The sequence below is a fragment of the Limulus polyphemus genome, unplaced genomic scaffold, assembly GCF_000517525.1.
Source record: "Limulus polyphemus unplaced genomic scaffold, Limulus_polyphemus-2.1.2 Scaffold1458, whole genome shotgun sequence".
NCBI lineage: Eukaryota > Metazoa > Arthropoda > Merostomata > Xiphosura > Limulidae > Limulus > Limulus polyphemus.
In genome coordinates this window covers 95,166-116,384 of record NW_013667068.1, presented here as the reverse complement: position 1 = coordinate 116,384, position 21,219 = coordinate 95,166, and the positions used below count along the sequence as shown (strand labels likewise).

At 32.6% G+C, this 21,219-nt stretch overlaps 1 protein-coding gene across 2 annotated transcripts in view; it reads right to left on the bottom strand.

Moving 5' to 3' along the window:
• Positions 1–18,514, bottom strand: part of LOC106463668 — a 31,300-nt gene extending 12,786 nt beyond the window's left edge. Inside the window, exons 1-11 of one of the 2 annotated variants that reach the window (XM_013923723.2) lie at positions 18,455–18,514; positions 15,316–17,100; positions 12,467–12,609; positions 9,572–9,689; positions 8,872–8,949; positions 6,156–6,225; positions 4,997–5,057; positions 3,884–3,965; positions 3,368–3,469; positions 1,481–1,579; positions 810–898 (exon numbers count right to left, since the gene is read on the bottom strand). In XM_013923723.2, the coding sequence (XP_013779177.1) occupies positions 810–898; positions 1,481–1,579; positions 3,368–3,469; positions 3,884–3,965; positions 4,997–5,057; positions 6,156–6,225; positions 8,872–8,949; positions 9,572–9,689; positions 12,467–12,609; positions 15,316–16,987 (2,514 nt within the window). In that variant the 5' untranslated portion in view covers positions 16,988–17,100; positions 18,455–18,514. Of the gene's footprint in view, positions 1–809; positions 899–1,480; positions 1,580–3,367; positions 3,470–3,883; positions 3,966–4,996; positions 5,058–6,155; positions 6,226–8,871; positions 8,950–9,571; positions 9,690–12,466; positions 12,610–15,315; positions 17,101–18,414 lie in introns of both variants that reach the window. The other variant, XM_013923724.2, reaches the window with a different exon arrangement.
• Between the last annotated feature and the right edge of the window lie 2,705 nt (positions 18,515–21,219).

The following is a 21,219-nucleotide window of genomic DNA, read 5'->3' as shown; positions in this document are numbered from 1 at the left end:
CACCAAGTTGGCTTGTTGTAAGCCAAAAGCAAGTTACACTCAGTTGGCTTGTTGTAAGCCAAAAGCAAGTTACACCCAGTTGGCTTGTTGTAAGCCAAAAGCAAGTTACACCCAGTTGGCTTGTTGTAAGCCAAAAGCAAGTTACACCCAGTTGGCTTGTTGTAAGCCAAAAGCAAGTTACACCCAGTTGGCTTGTTATAAGCCAAAAGCAAGTTACACCCAGTTGGCTTGTTATAAGCCAAAAGCAAGTTACACTCAGTTGGCTAGCCAAGTCAGCAACCGTATAGGACGACAATGTTTGGTGGCAGGGATTTCAAACTTACACTTCACTCTTCATATTGCAAGTGGAGCTCCTTAACCACCGGGCCGGACGTATCCGTGTACATACTAATAACACAAATGTGATCTATGTATGATGTTTATCATACATAGCTGTTACGATATCTTCTGGTTTTTCCTTGTTTATATATTAATTGTCAAAAATAACTAGTCGGATATTTGTTGTATTAATTAAACTAATGGTATTTACACTCTTGGATGAGCTCTTATTTGCAAAATTATTAACATCACATTACTACGTCAAAGTGATTTTTGACTGATCAATTACGGAAGTGCCCTTGTGTGGTTTGACCTAGAACTGAATTCCATTGGTTACAATACACCAGATGTTCATTGGAAGACAGATACTGAAAAATCCACCCACCTTTCATTTCTAAACAAATCAAATTACTATCCAGATGCAGAATTTAAATGCATTAATGCTGCCCTCTTAAGTCAGAGATTATTACTAGGGCTGGGTGAATCCTTACCGCTACATCCTGTTGATCCTGGTCAGTCTTCTTGTTATCAATAGTCACATGCTTCATTTGAGGGATAAGTACTTCTAATGTTGCTCTAGCTGTTGGAAGAGAGTGATAAAAAAGACGGCCGTAAATCTGATATTTGGTTTTATTTTTAACAATGTTGGAGTTTATAATTCCTTTGAAGCACGTTTATTAAGGCTTAATCTGTATTATTATTTCTTTCCTCACTGTTATTCTTTATTAATCTCATACGGTGTCGATGTAATGTTGTTCTTCAGACAATAACTACTTCAATAATGTTTTTAAGGAGCTGTACAGAGATCATATTTAGTAAAATAAGTATTAGTTTATTCAGAAACTTGAAAAAATTCTGTTGTGCTACTAAGTAAAAGAAACAAGTCCTAATGTTGTGAAAGTAAGTTCCTTTTTTAAAAATACACTGATACTATTAACGTGATTTATATACAACGAATGGCATATCGAAAATTCATAATTAAGCTTACAGGTGAAGTCGTCATCTTCACACACAAAAAATTATTTATAAAAATTTTTCATTATTGTTTTTCATTACTGGCAATAAAAGGTACAAATATTAACAGTCAGACTGACAAATTAAAAAAACACCAATCATTCTACGTTGTAACTGACACCCAAAGCCAATCACTTCATGAACTCACCAGCTTCTGATTTGGCCTGTTTTTTGCTACTTCCGTAACCCGTGCCATACTCCATGTCATTAATTATCACTGTGGCACCATACGGCATTGATGCATTCTCTGATAGAATGATTCAAAAAGAAATCACTGAATAAAACACACAAAAGAAAGTTTACAGTAATATCATGTTTCATGTCCAGACATGCTTTTAATCAACCTGCAATCTGTGTATTCAATAGTTAACATGTTGGTTGGTAGCCTACACAAACACTCATTTTTAGCTCATTACTAACTGATTAACGGGTTATGTTTCAATTATTTTAACACTGTATGCTTATTATATTACACACAGCTCTAGTCATAATGTGAACTGACGTAAAGTTGGAAGCACCGTTAGTAACAGCTTGAGGTGTTTCTGAAATAACAGTTCACACAGTAAAATAATAAACAACCTTAAAGAAGAGCTATTGTAAGATTACCTGTAATTAATTACAATATCTATTAACAGTTTAACCAAATGTGCATCCATTAGTAACAGCTTGAGGTGTTTCTGAAATAACAGTTCACACTGTTACAGCAATCAAGTAAAATAATAAACAACCTTAAAGAAGAGCTATTGTAAGATTACCTGTAATTAACTACAATATCTATTAACAGTTTAACCAAATGTGCATGGGCTCTGTCCATCGGACTGACACTGAATTGGAAAAGAAACATTCACAATAGTTCCAAATTTGCCACGTGAGTCTATATGAAAGTTGACAAGCTTTTAGCAAAGTGTAAAAATCTGTTATATGCAGAGAATCATGTGTTATAAACATATTTGTACTCAAGGTAGGTCTGTGAATTGATGACCCCAGTCTAAGTCGATACACAAGGTGATGTTAATATCAAGAATCACTGTACGGCTTGTGTATTGTATTTGCATCACCTCCAGAACCCCCACAATCCATATTTATATTATTTCAGTATCCTTGTATATTTTCTCTGCCATTTACTCTCCCCCACCACAAACTGTTGCTAAATCAGTAGTAGAGAGTAAAATGAATCCAACATCAATTACATAATACCTTGTTGATTGGCACTCTGTAAAAAAGGTCATGGCTTGTGCACTCTGACCCGTACAGGATTATTGTGATTTGTTAATAATCAGAAACAAGAATCGGTATTAGGTCCACGGTTATCTCAAAATGTAAGTTTTAACTTCATTTGATGGACAACAAAGTGTTGAGAACCGCTTGTCAAACTTTGGAAAATAAATTGAAATGTCCGAAATGCCAAGAGCAAGATATAACTCATTTGATGAAACGATTGAACCTTAAAGCACATATTTAAGGTACTTTTAAATAACAGATGGAAAAGGCAGTTGTATGAACAGAAAATTGTTAAAAGAAAACAACACTGAGGAATATTAGTTGATTCTCTGTAGTTCTATTTCAATAATAACTATTCAACTGCGTATTTTAGGTAAATCGCATGATTTCAAGAATGCTAAAGGTTTAGAAAACCTTATTACTGTGGAAAGATAACATAAAACATAACCAGAGAATTTATAAATAAATTGTGTGCAAAAATTAAAAACCTTTCAGGAAAAAATATACAATTAATTTTACCTTCTGATAATCTTGTACATAAACACCTTAATTTCAACTAGGTTGGGGTGAGCCAGTAATTTTGTAAGCCAAGAATTTTTACACCCTAGTGGCCGAGCCAGATAGTAACCATATAGGACAGGCATGTTCGGCAACAAGGATTTGAATTCGTGGTTCTCAAATTGCAAGTCCAGCGCCCCAACCACCAAGCCATACTAGGCCTTAATTTTACCACTAGAAAATACTAACTAAAGACAACAATACATATTTATAACTTTGTAAACTATAAATGATTAGAATGCGAACTGTCACCTACCCAGTTCTTTAAAGACGTAGCGGGGTTGAAGCTTCATAGCATGTTGAACGTACTCGTGAAGAATACAAATAAAGGACTTTCCACTTGGATTCATAACAAATTCTGCAAATAATTGTAAATGTGGCAAGGTTTTTTTTTTAAAACAAACTTCTTAAGATAATGTGGAAATACGCCACGAAAATATATGCCAATTTTTACATTGTCTCGTTTATTTTTAAGGTTTACCAAAATTCATGTAAAAACACAGCCTTACTTATTTACTTAAAGAACTGTAGTAAAATAACGTAACGTTCGATTAATATGATGAAAAATTATATTAACTAATTCAGCATTCCATCTTAATTGAAAAACTCCTTTCAGTTTTTCAAACAAATATTATTCACTAATTTACGGTTTTGTTGATGCATTTTGATAATTAGCTATAACCCAAAATAAAATAATTTACATATTATTATTTAAGCTCTATCTAATCTTCTTTTTTTAAAAGAGTTTAAAACTTATGCGTAAAAACTACACCTCTTTTGGCTCCACTAGTTTGAGGGGGTCCTTTGTCTGGAGCTGAAGGCAGGGGACAGGTTATCAATTTTGTGCCCTCTGGCTAAAGTTTAGAACAGAAAAATTAGTAATATGATCAGTTTTTAAACACAGATTACATATTGTTAAATTGCCAATAAAAGTATCTAGGACCTTAATAATTGGCCACCGGTCAGTACAACAATACCGGGTGGGCCATAATGTTCAAATGGACCCAAATATTTTCTTTTAATGATAAAAAAGAAAAATTCAACTATGAATACAGTTGTTTTTGAATTATGAGTATGTTTTGATGTCGATTCCATTCACATAAGTAATAGTAAGGTTATATAATAAAAGTTGGAAAATAACTCTAAAAGGTCATGACATGTGCTCTTTAACCTATCCCCAGTGAAAGGGTTAAATGATAGCTGATTAGACTGTTTAAAATCGTGTTGTGATCAGGTTAAATCAGCAGTGGTTTAGGATGGCATTTATTTCATCAAATACTTAAACAGATAAGATTTAAAACTTTTTTTTCTTTTTCAGTTATTTTGCCATTAGTCTTCTTAGTTTAATATATGTTTTAATTTCTTAATTTAAAAGGAAATATAAATTCTAAATATCAATTTTTGTTTCTCACGTAGCACCATCTATTGTCTTATTACTCGGTTTATATTTTATCATGCCTACCATAAAACGTGTACGGTGGTTAACGACTTAGAAACCCGAATTTGAGATACGGACAATGTCTATATTGTTTTTTCTTTAACGATAACACTGAAAAAAGATGTATAATGACCTCTTAAGTCAGCCTATCAATTTGGTACCTGTATGGTGGAAAGGTAACATTGACACAAGTCTTACTAATTCAGTAATTTATTCACAAACATTAATTCATTAACAAATTCTACGGGTGACTGATACATCCTAACAATACTGAATGGAAACACTCCTGAGAGAGATATATAAAGAGATCTACTAACTTTTGAAGACCTTTTTTAAATAACATTATGTAGAGAATTTTTAAGGACTGAACTGGAAAAAATCATTATGTCTTTAATTTTGAAGAAAAGAAAAATAGAAAGTCAGAGAATGGATCGATAAAGAACGTACCAAGGTTGGTCTATCACGTTGCTTTACCATCTTTTGATGTTTCCTTCGGCCAGCCCACGTCCTGTGAATGTAGAGTATAAGCAAATGAAACATTTCACTACTAAAGATAATCATGTTGTGAATTAGTTGTTGTTGTTGTTTTTTTTTAAATTAAAACAACATAAATAAACTTTATGACACTCGAGTACTTCAATTTATGCCTACCATATATACATAAATATCAGTAAGTAATCCACTTTTGTAATATATTTTCTCAAAGTCTTGGTACTAGAAAATATCAACATGTAATTAAAGACATATGGTATGCATTGCAGCAGGGGATGCCAAATATCTCAAACATACAGGGACCAGCAATAAATCACATGGTCTTAAACAGTAACTTAACAATGTTAGGGACAAGGTGGGCCAACTCTGCTTCACAATCAGAAAATATTTGACCTAATTTTATAGTTTTGTGCAAATAATGCATTTTATACAGATTAAACAAAAATTCATGCACACACACACACTACATTTTGTGTAATGTAATGTCCACAATGCTTTGAAGGTCAAACAAATCCAAAGTGTCTTGTAAATACCCGTGTTTAACAAACGGAGACCAAATGTCGAAAACTTAATTCCTTATGGTACTTCCACATTCACTGAGCATTAAACACCTTCCTTAATGAGAAATTCACTAAAAACTCCTATGAAACTGGTTATTTGTTTGCAAGATCACCACAGGGTGCACACATATATTTGTTTTAGATGACACCAGGAGTCATTCCCTATTACTATCAAAAAGCATTACGAAACCAGTCTTTATAAATATTTCTAGTCTTTGAAGTACAAAAATTCAATCATAAGTTTTATTTAACTCGTGCATTTTTGAAACAGATGTCAAAAGAATACATCCTAGTTGTCTCCGAATTTTAGCAGATAAAATGACTTTTGAGAAACATTTTGCTTTTTTTTTTCTTCATATAATAGCTTGTTTGTAAAAAAAATTGGGAACATCTGTAACTTGTTCACTTTGTGGGATATTAACTTCACTGAAAAAAATGGGCAAAAACAAATTATGAAAAAAGTTACAACACTGAAAACTCATGTGAATGAAGGAAAAAAGCTGAAGGTTTTTCTAATCTCTTTATTATATTATTAAAACATATCAGAAATATACCTGAATCTTCGAACTGTAATAGTCTGGAACTGGAAAAGTTTGCTACAATACTCACGAAGACTTTGTGGATCTATAAATGAATAAGATAATTAAATGAAATAAGATTCTTAATTTTGAAATTTAAAAGAAATATTAAAAATAGTGTTGTTTAAGAAAATAATTGAAAATATAGACTTTCGCCTGCAACTTCTCCACGTCTGTTTGTCCGAAGGTTTTGGAGAATCACAAGTGTGAGGGGGGGGCACAAGCAATTAGGATAGAGTCAATAGTGCAAAATTCAGCATTTTTTAATATATTTTTCATTAATTAAAATAACAAGTTTGTTTTTGAATTTCGTGCAAAGCTACACGAGGGCTATCTACACTAGCCTTCCCTAATTTAGCCGTGTAAGAATAGAGGGAAGGCTGCTAGTCATCACCACCCACCGCCAACTCTTCTACCAACGAATAGTGAGATTGACCATCACTTTATAATTCCTCCATGGCTGAAAGGGCGAGCATGTTTGGTATGATGGGGATTCGAACCCACAATCCGCAGATTGCGAGTCGAGCTCCCTAACCACCTGGCCATGCCGGGCCCGAAATAATAAGTAATCACTATAAAATATACAGTATTTTAATGCATATCCATGTAATACATTTTGTCATTTAATTCATTTAAAAAAAAAAGAGGTGGGCACACAAGAAACCATATTTATTAAAGGGGTTTTGGATGACAAAAGTTTGGGAAATTTTGTGTTACGACACAAACTACGGACATGAACAATATTACAGTTGAATGATACAAAAAAAAACACCTTCTCCAGTGTAGTCACTAGAGACATTTCCACACATTAGTCAATCACATTTCTACAATAGCACGTGGGATGATTAATTAACACATTGCTAATTTGTCAATGCATTGCTGGCTTGTCCACTCAAAACTTCACAAGGCCCAATATTATCATTACACCTATATAAATATGACATTCTTCTAAACTAGATTGTATATTTAACCAAGCAAGTGATTTTGACATTCATTGACTTTACAAATACTTTTAAAATACAGACTTTAACACTCTGTCAACAGCATCAATCCATTTGACCAATCCTCTTTTTGTGCCGCTATAAATAAATAATGTTTAATTGGGATTCTGAATTTACTAAATGTATCTTCATGAAATTTGAAAAGCTTTTAAAATATAATGTTACGAGCCTGTGGTAAAAAAAACAACAACAGATTTTTAATTAAGTATTTTTACTAAAGATTTGTGTGTGTATTTATGATGCTATTACTGAATCAGACTGAGTGAAAGGTGATTTTCATGAAAAAAATAAAAAAACGTCTTTCTATATTACAGTTTTCATATTTCATTTCCAGAACCTCTAGAAGCTCCTAGATGAATATACAAAAGTGTATTTTCGGTAAAACTTCATATTTTATTTCTTATACAAAATTAGAATCAATATATTTATCTAGAATTACAATTATTACAATTACAATTATTTACTGTAAGAACCCCAACTATCTAATCTCTTCAGATCTACTTCCTTTTAAGTTTGTTACTTTACGATGCCCTTTAGACTGTTACCTAAGTATGTGACAGACAGTTAAACAAGCAGGAGAACTGCAAACAACTGATAAAGTTACCATCACATGATGCAGTTAGCCCAAACTGGCTTGGGGAAACTTTTTTTTTTTATGTTATCTAACCTAGTAAGTTTTTACATCTTAGTTACTTCTGTTAAAAGACATATCTAATAAAATAAAAATATAAATAAAAAACTAAAAAACACATCAAGCACAAGAATAGAGTGTCCCAACACTACTAACTGGCTTTACAGTATGGGTTAGAAAAATTGTGTTAACTGCTCAGAGCAGAAAAACATGATCACAAACAATCTAATAATGAGCACCAAATCATAACAACAATACAAGAAATCTTGTAGACAAAAAGCTGCTCTTTCTACTAATTATAAATAATTCAAAGGCAGCGTCAGAAAAAAATAATCACTTTTTTTGAAAAGATAGAATGACATGTAATGGGCATGTCATGTGGGCTTGACATATTTTTATATATCTCAGTAAATCAAAAAGATTGGAAGTTTTATATTGTGGTTTCTCGGTATCTATAATACTTGATTCTAATTAGTTGGTCACTCTGAATAGATAGAAAATCTTAAATGGTTAATTTGGAGTGCAGATGCAACATGTAACACAGACAAGTGAAGACTGAGAATTTTATTAATGGTTCCCTTCGAAATTAAGTTATTAAAATTATGTTTAATACCAAGTTTATTGACATCCATTAATAATAGTTGTTTAATTGAATTTTGAATCTAACTCTGTAAAAGGTTGTGACGTGTGCTTTGACCTGCAGGGTTAATAAGTTTACTAGGAGGCCTGCTCTTATAATGCACCCCTGGCTACAAAGTGCAAACCCATGATCCAGCAAAACACGAGAATATTATGCAAATGTTTGATAATAATGAGAAGTTGTATTCATCTATTAAAAGCTTTAATGTGTTTACACAGACTAGTCTAAAAACATGTTTTACATTCAGTTCAAAAAATAACATTCTCACACATTTTACATTTAAAAGAAAAAAAACTTTATATGAATTTTCTGTACACATTAAGTAATTCTGTTGTAGCGTAAAGAGATCGGGTTCAAATATGAATTCCTTTATTAAACTGTGACCTTTTTTCTCTCTGTAAACTTTTCGTTTCTTATTACCTATAGACTGTTCTTTCTTATTTTCTTGTAAACTTTCCACTTTAGCCCTTGGAATGGTCTCTGTAGCTGACAATGATTCTGAAATATAAAAAAATAAGACATAATAATCAAATTTCACATTACAAATCATGTTGAATTTGAATAATTCTTTAAAAAATTGCAGTTATCTGATATGCTATGAACAGTATATAAGAATATCTCCAGGATGAAAAAATAAATGATAAACATCTACAACTTTATAAAGCTTACGATTTAACTGCAAGATGAATATTTTCAAACCTCTTTACAAAAAAAAAACAAACTACAAATCTTAAAACATTATTCAATAAAATTATTAAATTATCAAAATACTGGCTACACCATTAAATATTTCTAAATTAATATAAAGTTACTTTTTTAAGTTCCCTCAAACTTTGTTGTTGGTGATAAAGATATACAAGAACAACTGATAGAAAATAATTTTCTTTCTTTTAACTATTACTTGATAGAAATACAGAATTTGTATTTAAAGCTAACCTAAATCTCCTAAGCTGGCCAAACCTCACGATTAGGATTATGGTAAAAAATACCGCTCCCAACATGTATCAAACATGTAATGTGATGCTCGGACTATGCATTTAGAACAGAGTATATGTAAAAAAATAAACCGAGAAACGAAAAACTAAACATAGAAAGGCTGTTTAGTCATCAACATACAAACCTTCTTCAATTTCTTCTTCATTTCCAGCACTCCCAAGGTTAGTAGATGTTTCATTTTCTTTCTCAAGCTCTCGCTTGTAATGAAGGCACGGAACTGATGAGACTGGAACCTCATGTTTCTGTACGAACATTAAAAGAATAATTATAAATAAATTAAAGGTGTGCTACTTCATACAATTTTTGTCATTAGCTCGTCATGTATATATAAACAAAGATCCAAAACAGTGATTGGTCACTTTACACTTCCAATAGAGTAGTGGTTCTCAACCTCTGTATTTTTGAAGGAAAAAACAAAATCTGGCTCACTAAATAAGTAAGCTGTTATAGGTTTTCAAAGCCTATTCATGACCCTTTCACACATTCTGATGAGCCATTTTTTGTACCGTGATCCACGGGTTGAGAAATGCTGCACTAGAGGTAAACGTGTAAGAATTTATCAGTATTTCTCTCAGTAATATTCTTGAGAAATGATTTTCTCTTGACACAATTAAATATAACCAAAACAGTTTTTTCTGTTAAAAATGGTTTCACTTCTTTGAATCTACTCCACAATGTACAAGTTTAAACATAAGAACTTTATTGTAAAGAAAAAAAAAACCTAGTAGATTTTTAAAACAAAGAATATATTTTCATTAAAGACTGTAACTCTTTCAGCATGGGCTCGGTCTATAGGACCGACCTTGTAACCATTTTGTGCTTGTTATAATTTTCATGCTATAAATTTTATATTAGTTAGCATATCTTCATGAAATTTGGCAGACTTTCAGTAAACATTACAAGGCTTTTGTACGCGAAGTATCAGAGTTTTAAAAATTAAGTCTTAAGCTTTATCTCATGCTTTTTTTTCTTTTCACATGTTGTCTATCCAATGTGCAAAGTAATTTTCATTTTAAGATTAGAAATACTTTTATGCATCAGAAAATTTTCAAATTTCACATGAATCCTTATAACCTCCAGATAATTATCAAAACTTTTTAAAGAAAAAACGTTGTATTTTATCCATTCTTTTCATTATTAAATCTCTGTATGGATTCGGTAGATTTGACCAATCTTGGAACCACCATTAAAAAAAAAAGGAAATAAATATAAATTATGCTTTCTTCATTCTAGAATGACTACCAGTTATAACTCGAAAACACAAATATTTAGTTTAAATAGCTTAAACTTCATAACATTATACATTGATTATTTTTATTATATTGACCTTTTAGCCATGCCTGGTTAACATCACAGAAGATACAATGACATGGCACACGTGCATTCATGTCACCATATTCAATAATATAAAACTGACCTTTACAAAGTGTCCTGTCATGTCTGTGTTTTAGTGGACTGGTCTTTTGTGAAATACAGTCACATTTCAGTTATAATACATTATATATGTATACACATTATTACTATTTACAAATAGGTTCTTAAACTAATTTCTCTTAAAACTTAGAACAGTAAATAAACAAGTAAAGCAAACAATTATATCTTCTAGTTACATCCTTTGTACTCGTTTGCTGCTTGGCGTAGGTTGCTAAGCCTTATCAAATTTTTCACGTGGAGGATATGAAATGAAATTATTTTTTTAGGATTTATATATATACATTTTAATTAATCCAAAAAATCATAAATTACTAATTAATCTAAGTTTCAAATGGGCAGCAACTGCCTGTTGTAGAAACCTACAAATGTAGAGGACAACGTTTCGAAAGTCTTCCGCCTTTCCTCTTCTGAAGACGAAAGGCGGAAGACTTTCGAAACATCGTCCTCTACATTTGTAGGTTTCTACAACAGGTAGTTGCTCTCCATTTAAAACTTAGATTCATTATGAATACTCTGCCTAAACAACCTATCAAATTACCATAAATTACTATGTTGATACCATACAATTCCACTAATTTATCAAGGTTAGTAGCTATGCAGTATTTGGGTCTAAAAAAAATAAGAAATTTCAAGCAGACTAAAGACATAACTTACCAACTTGAAATCTTGTATCAAAAGAACATGTTGATGTCATAGACAGAAGTAAGTGTATATGAAGAAGTGTTTCCAAAAATGGAAAGAGGTGGGCAGGGCCAATGTGTTTGATTCAATACATGAGCAATATCTCAGCAAATACAAAAGACAGGAGGTTCTTATTTTATATTCTAGCTTGTTAATATTAGTAATTCGAGTTCCTAATTCGTAAGAAAGTATAGACTTTGTATTTGGACATCACAAACATCTAATTTGAATCAGTGCTGCATTCAACTTTCCACATGACACACAAAAATTTAACTGTGTTTTTTAATATTTACTTTAAGAAATTAAATAATGTATAATACTAAAATTTGAATTATATTCTACAATTTGATACCAAACTTATTGACATAAGTTCAAAAATAGCAGTTCAATAACATTTTGAATGCAAGTAAACAAACACGCTACCATGGCCTTTGACCTGTATGGAGAGGGTTAATATAGGTGAATTGGCCATTGTGAATGAAAATTTTTATACAAGCTTCTTAAACAACTCTAGAGTTTCTACATCATTTCAAAAGCTGGTATTACTTTATGGTCATCTGATGTAGTGCAGCATCCTGAATACATATTAAGGTAATTTATGTGCAGGCTGAGAATAAAACTGTTTACTGACACAATCAAAACTTGACAATAAAGACAGATCACTTTTGTAGCAAGTTAAATTTCATACTGTGTTACATTAAATTATATTAATACATAAAAGCTTCTAGCAAATAATATCAAACTGTTTTATGGGCTTCAATAAAATAATAATATACTTCATACACAAATCACTCTGGACCCATGAGGATAAAGTAACGATAGTCACCCTGGACCCATCTTGAAATAAAACTTAAAAAGTGACGAGTAATGAACTTTTCTGTGGATTATAAAATCGACAACTTACTCTAGCACTCCCAGGGCCCAGGAAGTATGGTTTAGATAGTGTACACACTCGTGTCTGTCTGTGCAGGTAGACTGGCATTCCACTGTTATGGCCGACTTCAATCCAACCTTCAGGAAGCATGTCGAAATGGTCGTGGCCTCGCACTGGAAACCAGTTGTCCAAGAAAAGGTAAGACATACTAAAATAAACTGTTTTATTTTGATAATATAGATATTTGATAAATGCTCTTCAGTGTGAAAATCATTTACTACGATAATCGTTATCACTTCTTAGTTTTAATTAAGTCTTGTTTCACGATGTCAGCAGTTTTATAGTGTGTCAAATGAATCTTTCATATTAATGCTATCAGTGCTCCAAAGTTTCTGTAACTCAGTTTTTTTCTTTTATTTTTAAGTGCAAAAGAACAGATTCCACGGATAATATACTTTCACATCTTAATTAAGAACAGGTACAAATCTGAAGGAGTCACTACATCAAATGGCAGACTTAAGTGTTTATTTCGATTAGAGCTGGCCATTAAAAATCAACTAAAAAAATTAGATATGAGCATCAGTTCATTGATTAAAGCTACACGAGATAATCGATTAAGCAAAATTACAATTAAAACAATTTATATCATGAAAATGATCAACTAGTGATACCAATTATTAACGTTTTTGATTATTCCAGTTGGCATTAGTAGGTTGAAAGATTTATAGTACCAAAAGGTAGAAGAAGCTTCTAGTATCAATCAGCAGAAAGGCAAGAATATTACAATCAATATTACCAATAAGCAGAGAACAAGCATTTTTAGGACCGGTAGTTATTAAGTCAACATTTGTAGTAACAAAAGATAAAAGAAAACAGCTACAATAGAAAAAGTGCTTTTGTGTTCAGAAGTTAGAAGAGAGAGAACAATTATTGTGATGGCAGGCAGAAGAGTAAGACCTAAAAGGTAGAACGTACAGAACAAGAACGATAAATACAACACGGAATTTTATAGCAACCGCTACTATTAATTTGGGTTAACAGTACAAATTCCTTTGCTCAATGTTCAAAGTATTTCTCAAAGTTTATTACAAAAACACCCAGAGAATCTTCATACGTTCTCCATTCATAATTTAAAGATATTGTTTTTAAAAGCATACGACTGTTTTTTAATAATTACAGAAAAACAATTGGATTATTTGTATTACCTAATAAGCCCAACATTTTATAATCTTAAAAAATCAATTTCAGCCTATGCTATCTAACAATGTAGAACCTTTAAAAAAAGTTTCCAATGTACATGTAAAAACAGCTTGAAGTTTTCTAATACACATATAATGCAAGTCTCGTGTTTTTAAAGTTTAATACCCACAAAAGAGCATTTACTATCTTTAATTACAAAACTCGATGTTTTTTTTACTGAATAATTTTATAGAGCAAGTTAACATAAATACAGTACACTGATGTTGCGTACAACAACAGTACCCACCAAAAGTCTGAATATAGTGATACACTTTTGTGTAGTGACAATTATTTGCACCAGAACACATTTAATGTTAAGCTTGTATTTATTCTTGACATACATAAATTTCTCTTCAGTAATCAGTGTGAAAACATTGGGTTTTCTTTTGTGGGCCACCGAGGCTGCGAGAAGCTATAGGTATAGTTAACGGTAATCTTCCTCAACCATATCGGTGATGCTAGTCATCTCTTTGGCACTCTTAACTTTCAAACAGTGTCTGTGATCTTCATCTTGTTCCTGTGTGGACTCTTGAATATTCATTACCCATTCCTGATCCTTCCTGTTGATGTGTGCTTTTGGTCACTATCCTGCTGGAAAATAAAACCTCTATCAAAGAGTCATATTCTCCTTAAGATGGAACAATAGCCCTCCTTATTTTTATAATATCCCTAAAACTTGCACCAGAGAAGGAATACCAGACCACTACACATTCCAATTTGTACTTCTTCCTCTGGCACAGACATCCAGCGAGGAATGTTGAACAACTCGATTTTGGTCTCATCAGCGACAGCACCATCTTCCATTGACCACCTCAATTCTAATGGTCTTAAACAAACTGAGTCTTCTTGACCAAAACTTTCCCTATTTAACGCTCTGCATTTAGCCTTCTTCTTGTTGTGTTGTTGGACACATTAAAATCAATGCTCTCAATTCAAAGTTCGAGTACAGTAGAAAATCTGTCTGCTAAAGACATCTTGGTTAGTATTCTATCCTTATATTCTGTAGTACCCTTTGGTCTCTCACTCCTCTTTCTTCATTTGTATTTACCAGTTGTTTTGTTAGTATTTGATGTACAGTATTTAGAGAGATATGCAGTTTCTGAAGAACAGTTTTGTATGAATGATGAGCAACAATAACAACCTGAGATCTTGTTTCAGATGAAAGTTTTTTTTCATTCTTCTTCAGTAATTTTGCCATCAAAAACCCTCAAATTAACATAACATATATTCCTATGTAAATTCTCTTGGTAAAAAGTGTAGTAGAGTAACGTCTTGAACTGGAAAACTAGGGTAAATGACCTGAAATTTATACTTTGATGGTGAAAACCTGACATAACTGCAAAATCATGAATACTATAAACACATGGTTTTAGTCTCATGCATTCTTCAGAGAAAGCTGTATTTTTTAGAGTAAGTTATGTTTCTTACAAAACTACGCCTATTACAAATATAAGCACCAATATACTGGTCTCCTCGGAACATTTAAGATGGAGTATTCAGACTTTTGGAGAGTAGTATACCTACTGTTTTTATGTGATCCTTTCAGGATAGGAAAGGTAATTGAAGCATATCAAATCAAATGCCCTAATTCAGAGTTTACCACATAACTCATCTTATAGTTTCTTTTTTCTTTAACTCACCTTTCAAAACAACTTTATGCCTCTCTATGTGAGCAAGATCATCTCCTCCTCCAGCTTCAGTAGATGTGGCACTTGTTTCAAATTTTTTCTGACGAGCAGCTTGAAGCCCTTGTTCAAGCATAGCATCAACTTCATCTTCCAAGATATCGCTGTCACTTCCATCAAAACTATCTTCATCTTCATTATCATCTTCACCTCCCAACTCAACCTCATCCAAGATATCAAATTCAACTTCATGACCTGAATGTTTTTCTTTAATCGCCCCAATTTCACCATCTGTGTTATTCTCTACTATCTCTGACCCCTCCTGATCTTTTATTCCCTCTTGATAACAGTTGCCTTCCCACACGTCATTAGCATCGGCCACACGTCTTATCTTGCTATGAGAAGAAAATTTATTCTGCGTGTTTATTAATTTTCTTTTCTCTGGCATCCTACACGATGCACCGGGTACGCCCTCCAGTTTCATCTCATCGGCAGGACCTGAAACACTGCTGCACATGTTCGATGACTTGATTTCCTGTTTGATTGCTTTTTCTTGCTGTAATTCATTTATTGCCTGGGATTTATTAATCAACAACAGTTCACGCTTCTGTAAGTCTGAATCTTTGGCAAAACGTAAACTTAATGTTGCATTTCTACTCGGTTCAGAGTCTGGGCCATAGCTATCATCTAATTCACTTGTAACTATATCTGGACCAAGTAGATCTGCGTTTGTAAAACTTTCCACTGACCACGATGCATCATTATCATCTCTGCCTCCCAACTCAACCGTATCTAATTCTATTTCTTTACCTGGCTGTTTCCTTGTTTTCACTCTATTTTCACTGTCTACATTATTCACTGATTCCTCCTGATCTTTTTCACGATAATGACTGCCTTCCCACGTATCAAGAGGTTCATTTATACGTCTCACCTTGATACAAGAAGAAAATTCATAAGGTGTGTTTGTTAATTTTTTATTCTTTGACATCCTACAAAATGCAGAGGACACATCCTTCAGTTTCATATTGTCAAGAGGTCCAGAAACAGTGCTACACACATCAGATAACTTGTTTTCTAGTTTGTCTTCCTTCCCACGTTGTGGTTCATTTACTGATCGAGGCTCATTGTTCTGTGATAGTTCAAACTTGTGTAAAATTGAATCGCCACAATCGGGATTATAACTATTATCTGAATCAAGCGGGCCTGTGTTTGAAGAACTTTCTACTGGCCAACATGCTTCATTTGAATCACTACACCAATTTTCTTCCCGTGAAATGTTTTTATAAAATTGTTTTTTATCACAATAAGATTCAATTTTGTTATTAATACCGTTACATGACTGAGTTGTATTTGTGGTCAACACTACTTCCCCGTCCGTAAAGCTGTTAGGACCTGTATAGTGTGATGATTGACAATGATGGAATCCAGTTTTAAAATTAGTTGCTTCAGACTTTGAAGTGTTTGTAAATGATGATGATTGTGAATTCTGTGCTATGGCTGTCTCACCCCCACCATGCCCAATGTCCAACCTCTCACAAAACTGATTGGACATATGCATGTGCAAGGGTGTGGCAGGCTGATTTTTATCACATTCAGGTTTTGAATGTGCCAATGTGTCATTTTGACGTGAAGTTTTATTGAGAAACTCGAAATCAAAAGTATAGTTTTCTTGTGACATTTTTTTCATTCCTTCCTTTCAGTTAAAAGCCAATAATATTAACAAGCAATTTCTTTATACTTTTTTTCTTCACGACTCTTCTGTACCGTTTGTTATGAACAAACTTCTGTGTGCTCTTCAACCTAGAAGTAAAAAAAATTCAGGAGTTAGGTATATTTTAATAAAATGGCATGAGTTTAAAAATTCGAAATTATGGAAATTGAATTTTATATTCCCTTTAAAAAAAATCAATCACTGTATTTAAAAAAAAAAAAGAGTACTGGGGTTAAACTAATACACAATGTTAAAAGTGGTCAAAATATGTGATGTCTGAATTTACAAGAGAACAAGTAGTTAACATTGAGGTTCACTTGAACTTGGCCAATAAAACATTATCCACCATTGAAATGAATTTCATTTTAAATTTTTTAAATTAACTATTATAATTAGAAGAATATTGCAATAATAAACTACACTATATAACCTGAAATTTGTCTTATTTATAATTATATTTAATTTGATGGGCACAGAAGAGCATGTTTTTTTAAATTCATTACAATTTGCTGTTTGCATATTGCAGAATTTTTACACTGATCAAAAAATGCCTTAGTACAAATACTTAATACTGAAAGCTTGCCAAATTTCACAAAGACACAAAAAACATTAAAAGTTACAGTATAGAAACTTTGGTGGTTAAAAGTCAGTCACATTGACTGACCCCTTATGTAAAGAGTTAAGCTCTCAGGGACAATTAAAGCATACATTTAACACAGTGTTTTCTTGATATTTGATTGATAAAATTAAGACTGGTATAACTTTTATTCAACAGTAAACCCCCAAATTAAAGGTAACTGCCAATCAATAATGGCTGCACAACTCATCTGTGAATTTTTCTTTTCCTCACTAAAACTTGTAATTTCACTTTTCAGTGAAGAAAAGTTAGAATCCTTGATAGCAAACTAAAGTTTCACATAGTTTCATTGTTATAACCAATAAAAGTTTCTCTTTTAAACTGGCAAGTACGTATATTTACTAATTTAGTACACACAAAAAGGGCGTTTTTAAATTTGTTTAAGCAGATCCACATCTTATTTCTCCCTAAATTAAATAGCACTATTTTTGTTCAAGATCAATAATAATGGCAAAAAATAACGGTTGTGATAAAAATTAGAAATAACCGTTTCAAATATCTCGAATACAATTCACAATTGCAACCTATTATGCATTTACAGAAATGCGGGCCTTGCACTTATTATTAACAGTAGCTTCACTACAATAGTCAATAATACGAGTACGAGTTAGAACTTACAAATACTATTGTGGCCTTAGGGAAGTTAGGCTTAGTTTAGACTAAGTTATAAAATTAGTATTAACTTATACGGAACAATGAAGAACTAAGACTTATGAAAGAAAGATGCACGTGTAAGATAAAAAGTTTAAAAACAAATAATACGTACTTCCAGTTTTATAAATCGCTAGCTTTGAATGCTACCTTACCTCAATACATCACATTCAAAGCCTAACGCCATTTATCGCCAACCTTCACCAGTCTTGTAACAGTACCATAAGAGCCATCTGGCGAAAAACTAAACTGTCTGCCTCAAAACATAAATTACTCGTCATACACGTATGATATTTTTTTGTGGACCCTTTATATATACATATATATATATTATAATTTTTTGGTGATTATTAAAACACTTCATGCTAACTTTTGTACTTTAAACATGTATTTTACAATTTACTTTAACAATTGGGTAAATCAATATTAAAGAATAAGGAATCTTACCACTAATAACTTTCTCCCTTACCACCAATAACGAATTTCTTTGTTATTCATTCACCTTCCCCGAAGTTCTTTTTCTTCCGAGTGAAAGATTTCCCTGATTATTTCTAACAATTATTTAAAAAAAGAAGAACCTGTAAATGCCTGAGATGTAGACATTTTAGGGTTAGCCATCTATGTTGTACCAACAGAAAGAATCAAACATCGAATTAGCGACGATGATAAATAGCTTTGGTAGTGTTACGACAGCGGAAGTCACGTGGCACTGGTAGCGTTCATGAAGTTTCTCGAATTATCGGGGAAGATCGAGTTCGTTCGAGACGCCCTTTTCTTTAGTTTTTAAGCCTGGTAGAGAAAGCCAACGGGTTATATAAAGTGTTACAAAATAACATGCAATAACTGCTCAGAATTCTACATTGGAGAAACAGGAAGAAAATTGGAAACCAGATTGACAGAACACAATAAAAAACCGTCCCATGTTTTTCACCATTGCAACTCAAAAACCATAGTATATCTATTAAGAACACAGTGATATATATTTTAAAACATGAAAGCAAGCTTGTGTATTTATAAATGTTTACGAGCTTTCGATTAAAGTTTCAGCATATATCTTCAGGTACGTTTTATTTATGAACTAAATGTATATATATATATATATACATAAATACTAATTTCGTTTGTTTACTTTTTTATAAAACAAATCATACCATTCTCCTTATGAGCAGCCTGGTGGTTAGAGCGCTTGTCGAAACCCGTCAGCCATGGGGCGTTATAACGTAACGGCCAATCTCACTATTCATTGGTTAATAGTAGCCCATGAAATACGGGTGGTACTATTGACTAAATGTCTTCCTTCTAGTATACAACTTTAAACTTAGGGACAGGTAGCACCAATAGCCCTAGAGAAGCTTTGCGTGAGATTTAGGAAGCAAATAAACCCTCATGATTTAGCACAATTATACCATATACATATTTTACGTCAGCGTTTCTTTTTATCTTGCAAACTGCTTGAAAAAGCCTTAAAATGTATTTCAACCAAGGAATAATTCTCTCAAACTTCTCAATTTCAAAAATAATTTCACGCAATAATTATTTATTTGTTCTCTGTGCTTTATTTTATCTGGATCTGATCAGGAGTATCATTTCGGAAATATACTGTGTTCGTAAACTCTGAACATTGGTTAGAATTAGATTATTTTTTTGGTTTAGAATTTGCAAGCAAAAGTAAACAAAGTGCTTCTTGCCCACAGCTGTCCCTAATTTTGAACAGATAGAGACAACAGCACCCATAAATAACTCTTGTCTTACGGAATAATGTAATTTGACCGTCACTCTTATAACTCATCCACGGCCCAAAAGTTCGCAGTTGTGTTGTTTTTTATTCTCGGCAATAGGTCGCGAACCACGAACTCTTGGATTCACGTTTGAACCACTCTAACACTGCTTGACCCTGTAGATAATTTAGGCCACGCGATCTCTTAAGAGAACGTAATGAAGTATTATCTTTCTACGTATAGACATTATGTTTAAAATTGTGATTAACGTGCTCAAATATTACACGTTGCGAGGAAAAAAAACCTGAACAAAAGACAAGCAGAATACAAATAATTTAATGTTCCAATTGGGGGGTAACGAAGGGAACACTGTTTCTATTGAAATAAATGATGTCAGAAAAAACACGTAGGTTCGAGAAGTTTTGATACAAAATGATAAAAACCTATAAACCCAGTGCTTTCGAGAGGCGGACCTTTCTTCTTCAGGGGCAAACTGGGAATTCTATTACAATCTATTGTAATAAAATCATCCATAAGCGAAAACCTTTCAAGAGTTATGCTTCACTGACTAGAATCAATGGAGGCACGGAGATGTAGTATAGTGAAGTAATATATCTTTTCCACGCCCTTTAATTGTGTTGTTTTTCGTAGTTCCCCTTTTGGAACATAACGACACTCGACTGAGTTATTAACTTTCTCTTTCCTAAATGGGCAAACTACCAGGCTATATGTGGATTAAGAGCCAGCTCGCCTGATTCACTTACAGGAATAAACAACATTGTTTTTACTTAGTGAGCTGGGTTATTCTTGTCCACGAATCACATAACAGTTCTAAATGGACTCGCCCTTGATTTTCACTCCCAATTGGCCAGATGATCTAACATTAACCAATCCCTATAATCTGGTGTCAGGAACTTGAAAATTTGGGAGAGCAGAATGTCAGAGATTTAAAAACCTTTCACAGAGTTGCATAAGATTTAATAAAGTTTAGATGTAGAAGTTTAAGAGGGATTTACGAGATCGTTCATAAGATTTTTTAAAAAAAGTGTGTTGTGCATGCATTTATTTCATTTTTTGTGTTCGGTAAATATTCATAAGAGACTTGTTGGTTTTTGCTACATGTCCATAACTTTTAATCTAGACTGAAAACCGTTATGGCTCTATTTTTTTCTCATCATAGCAGAGTTAGAGGGTTGCGGTAA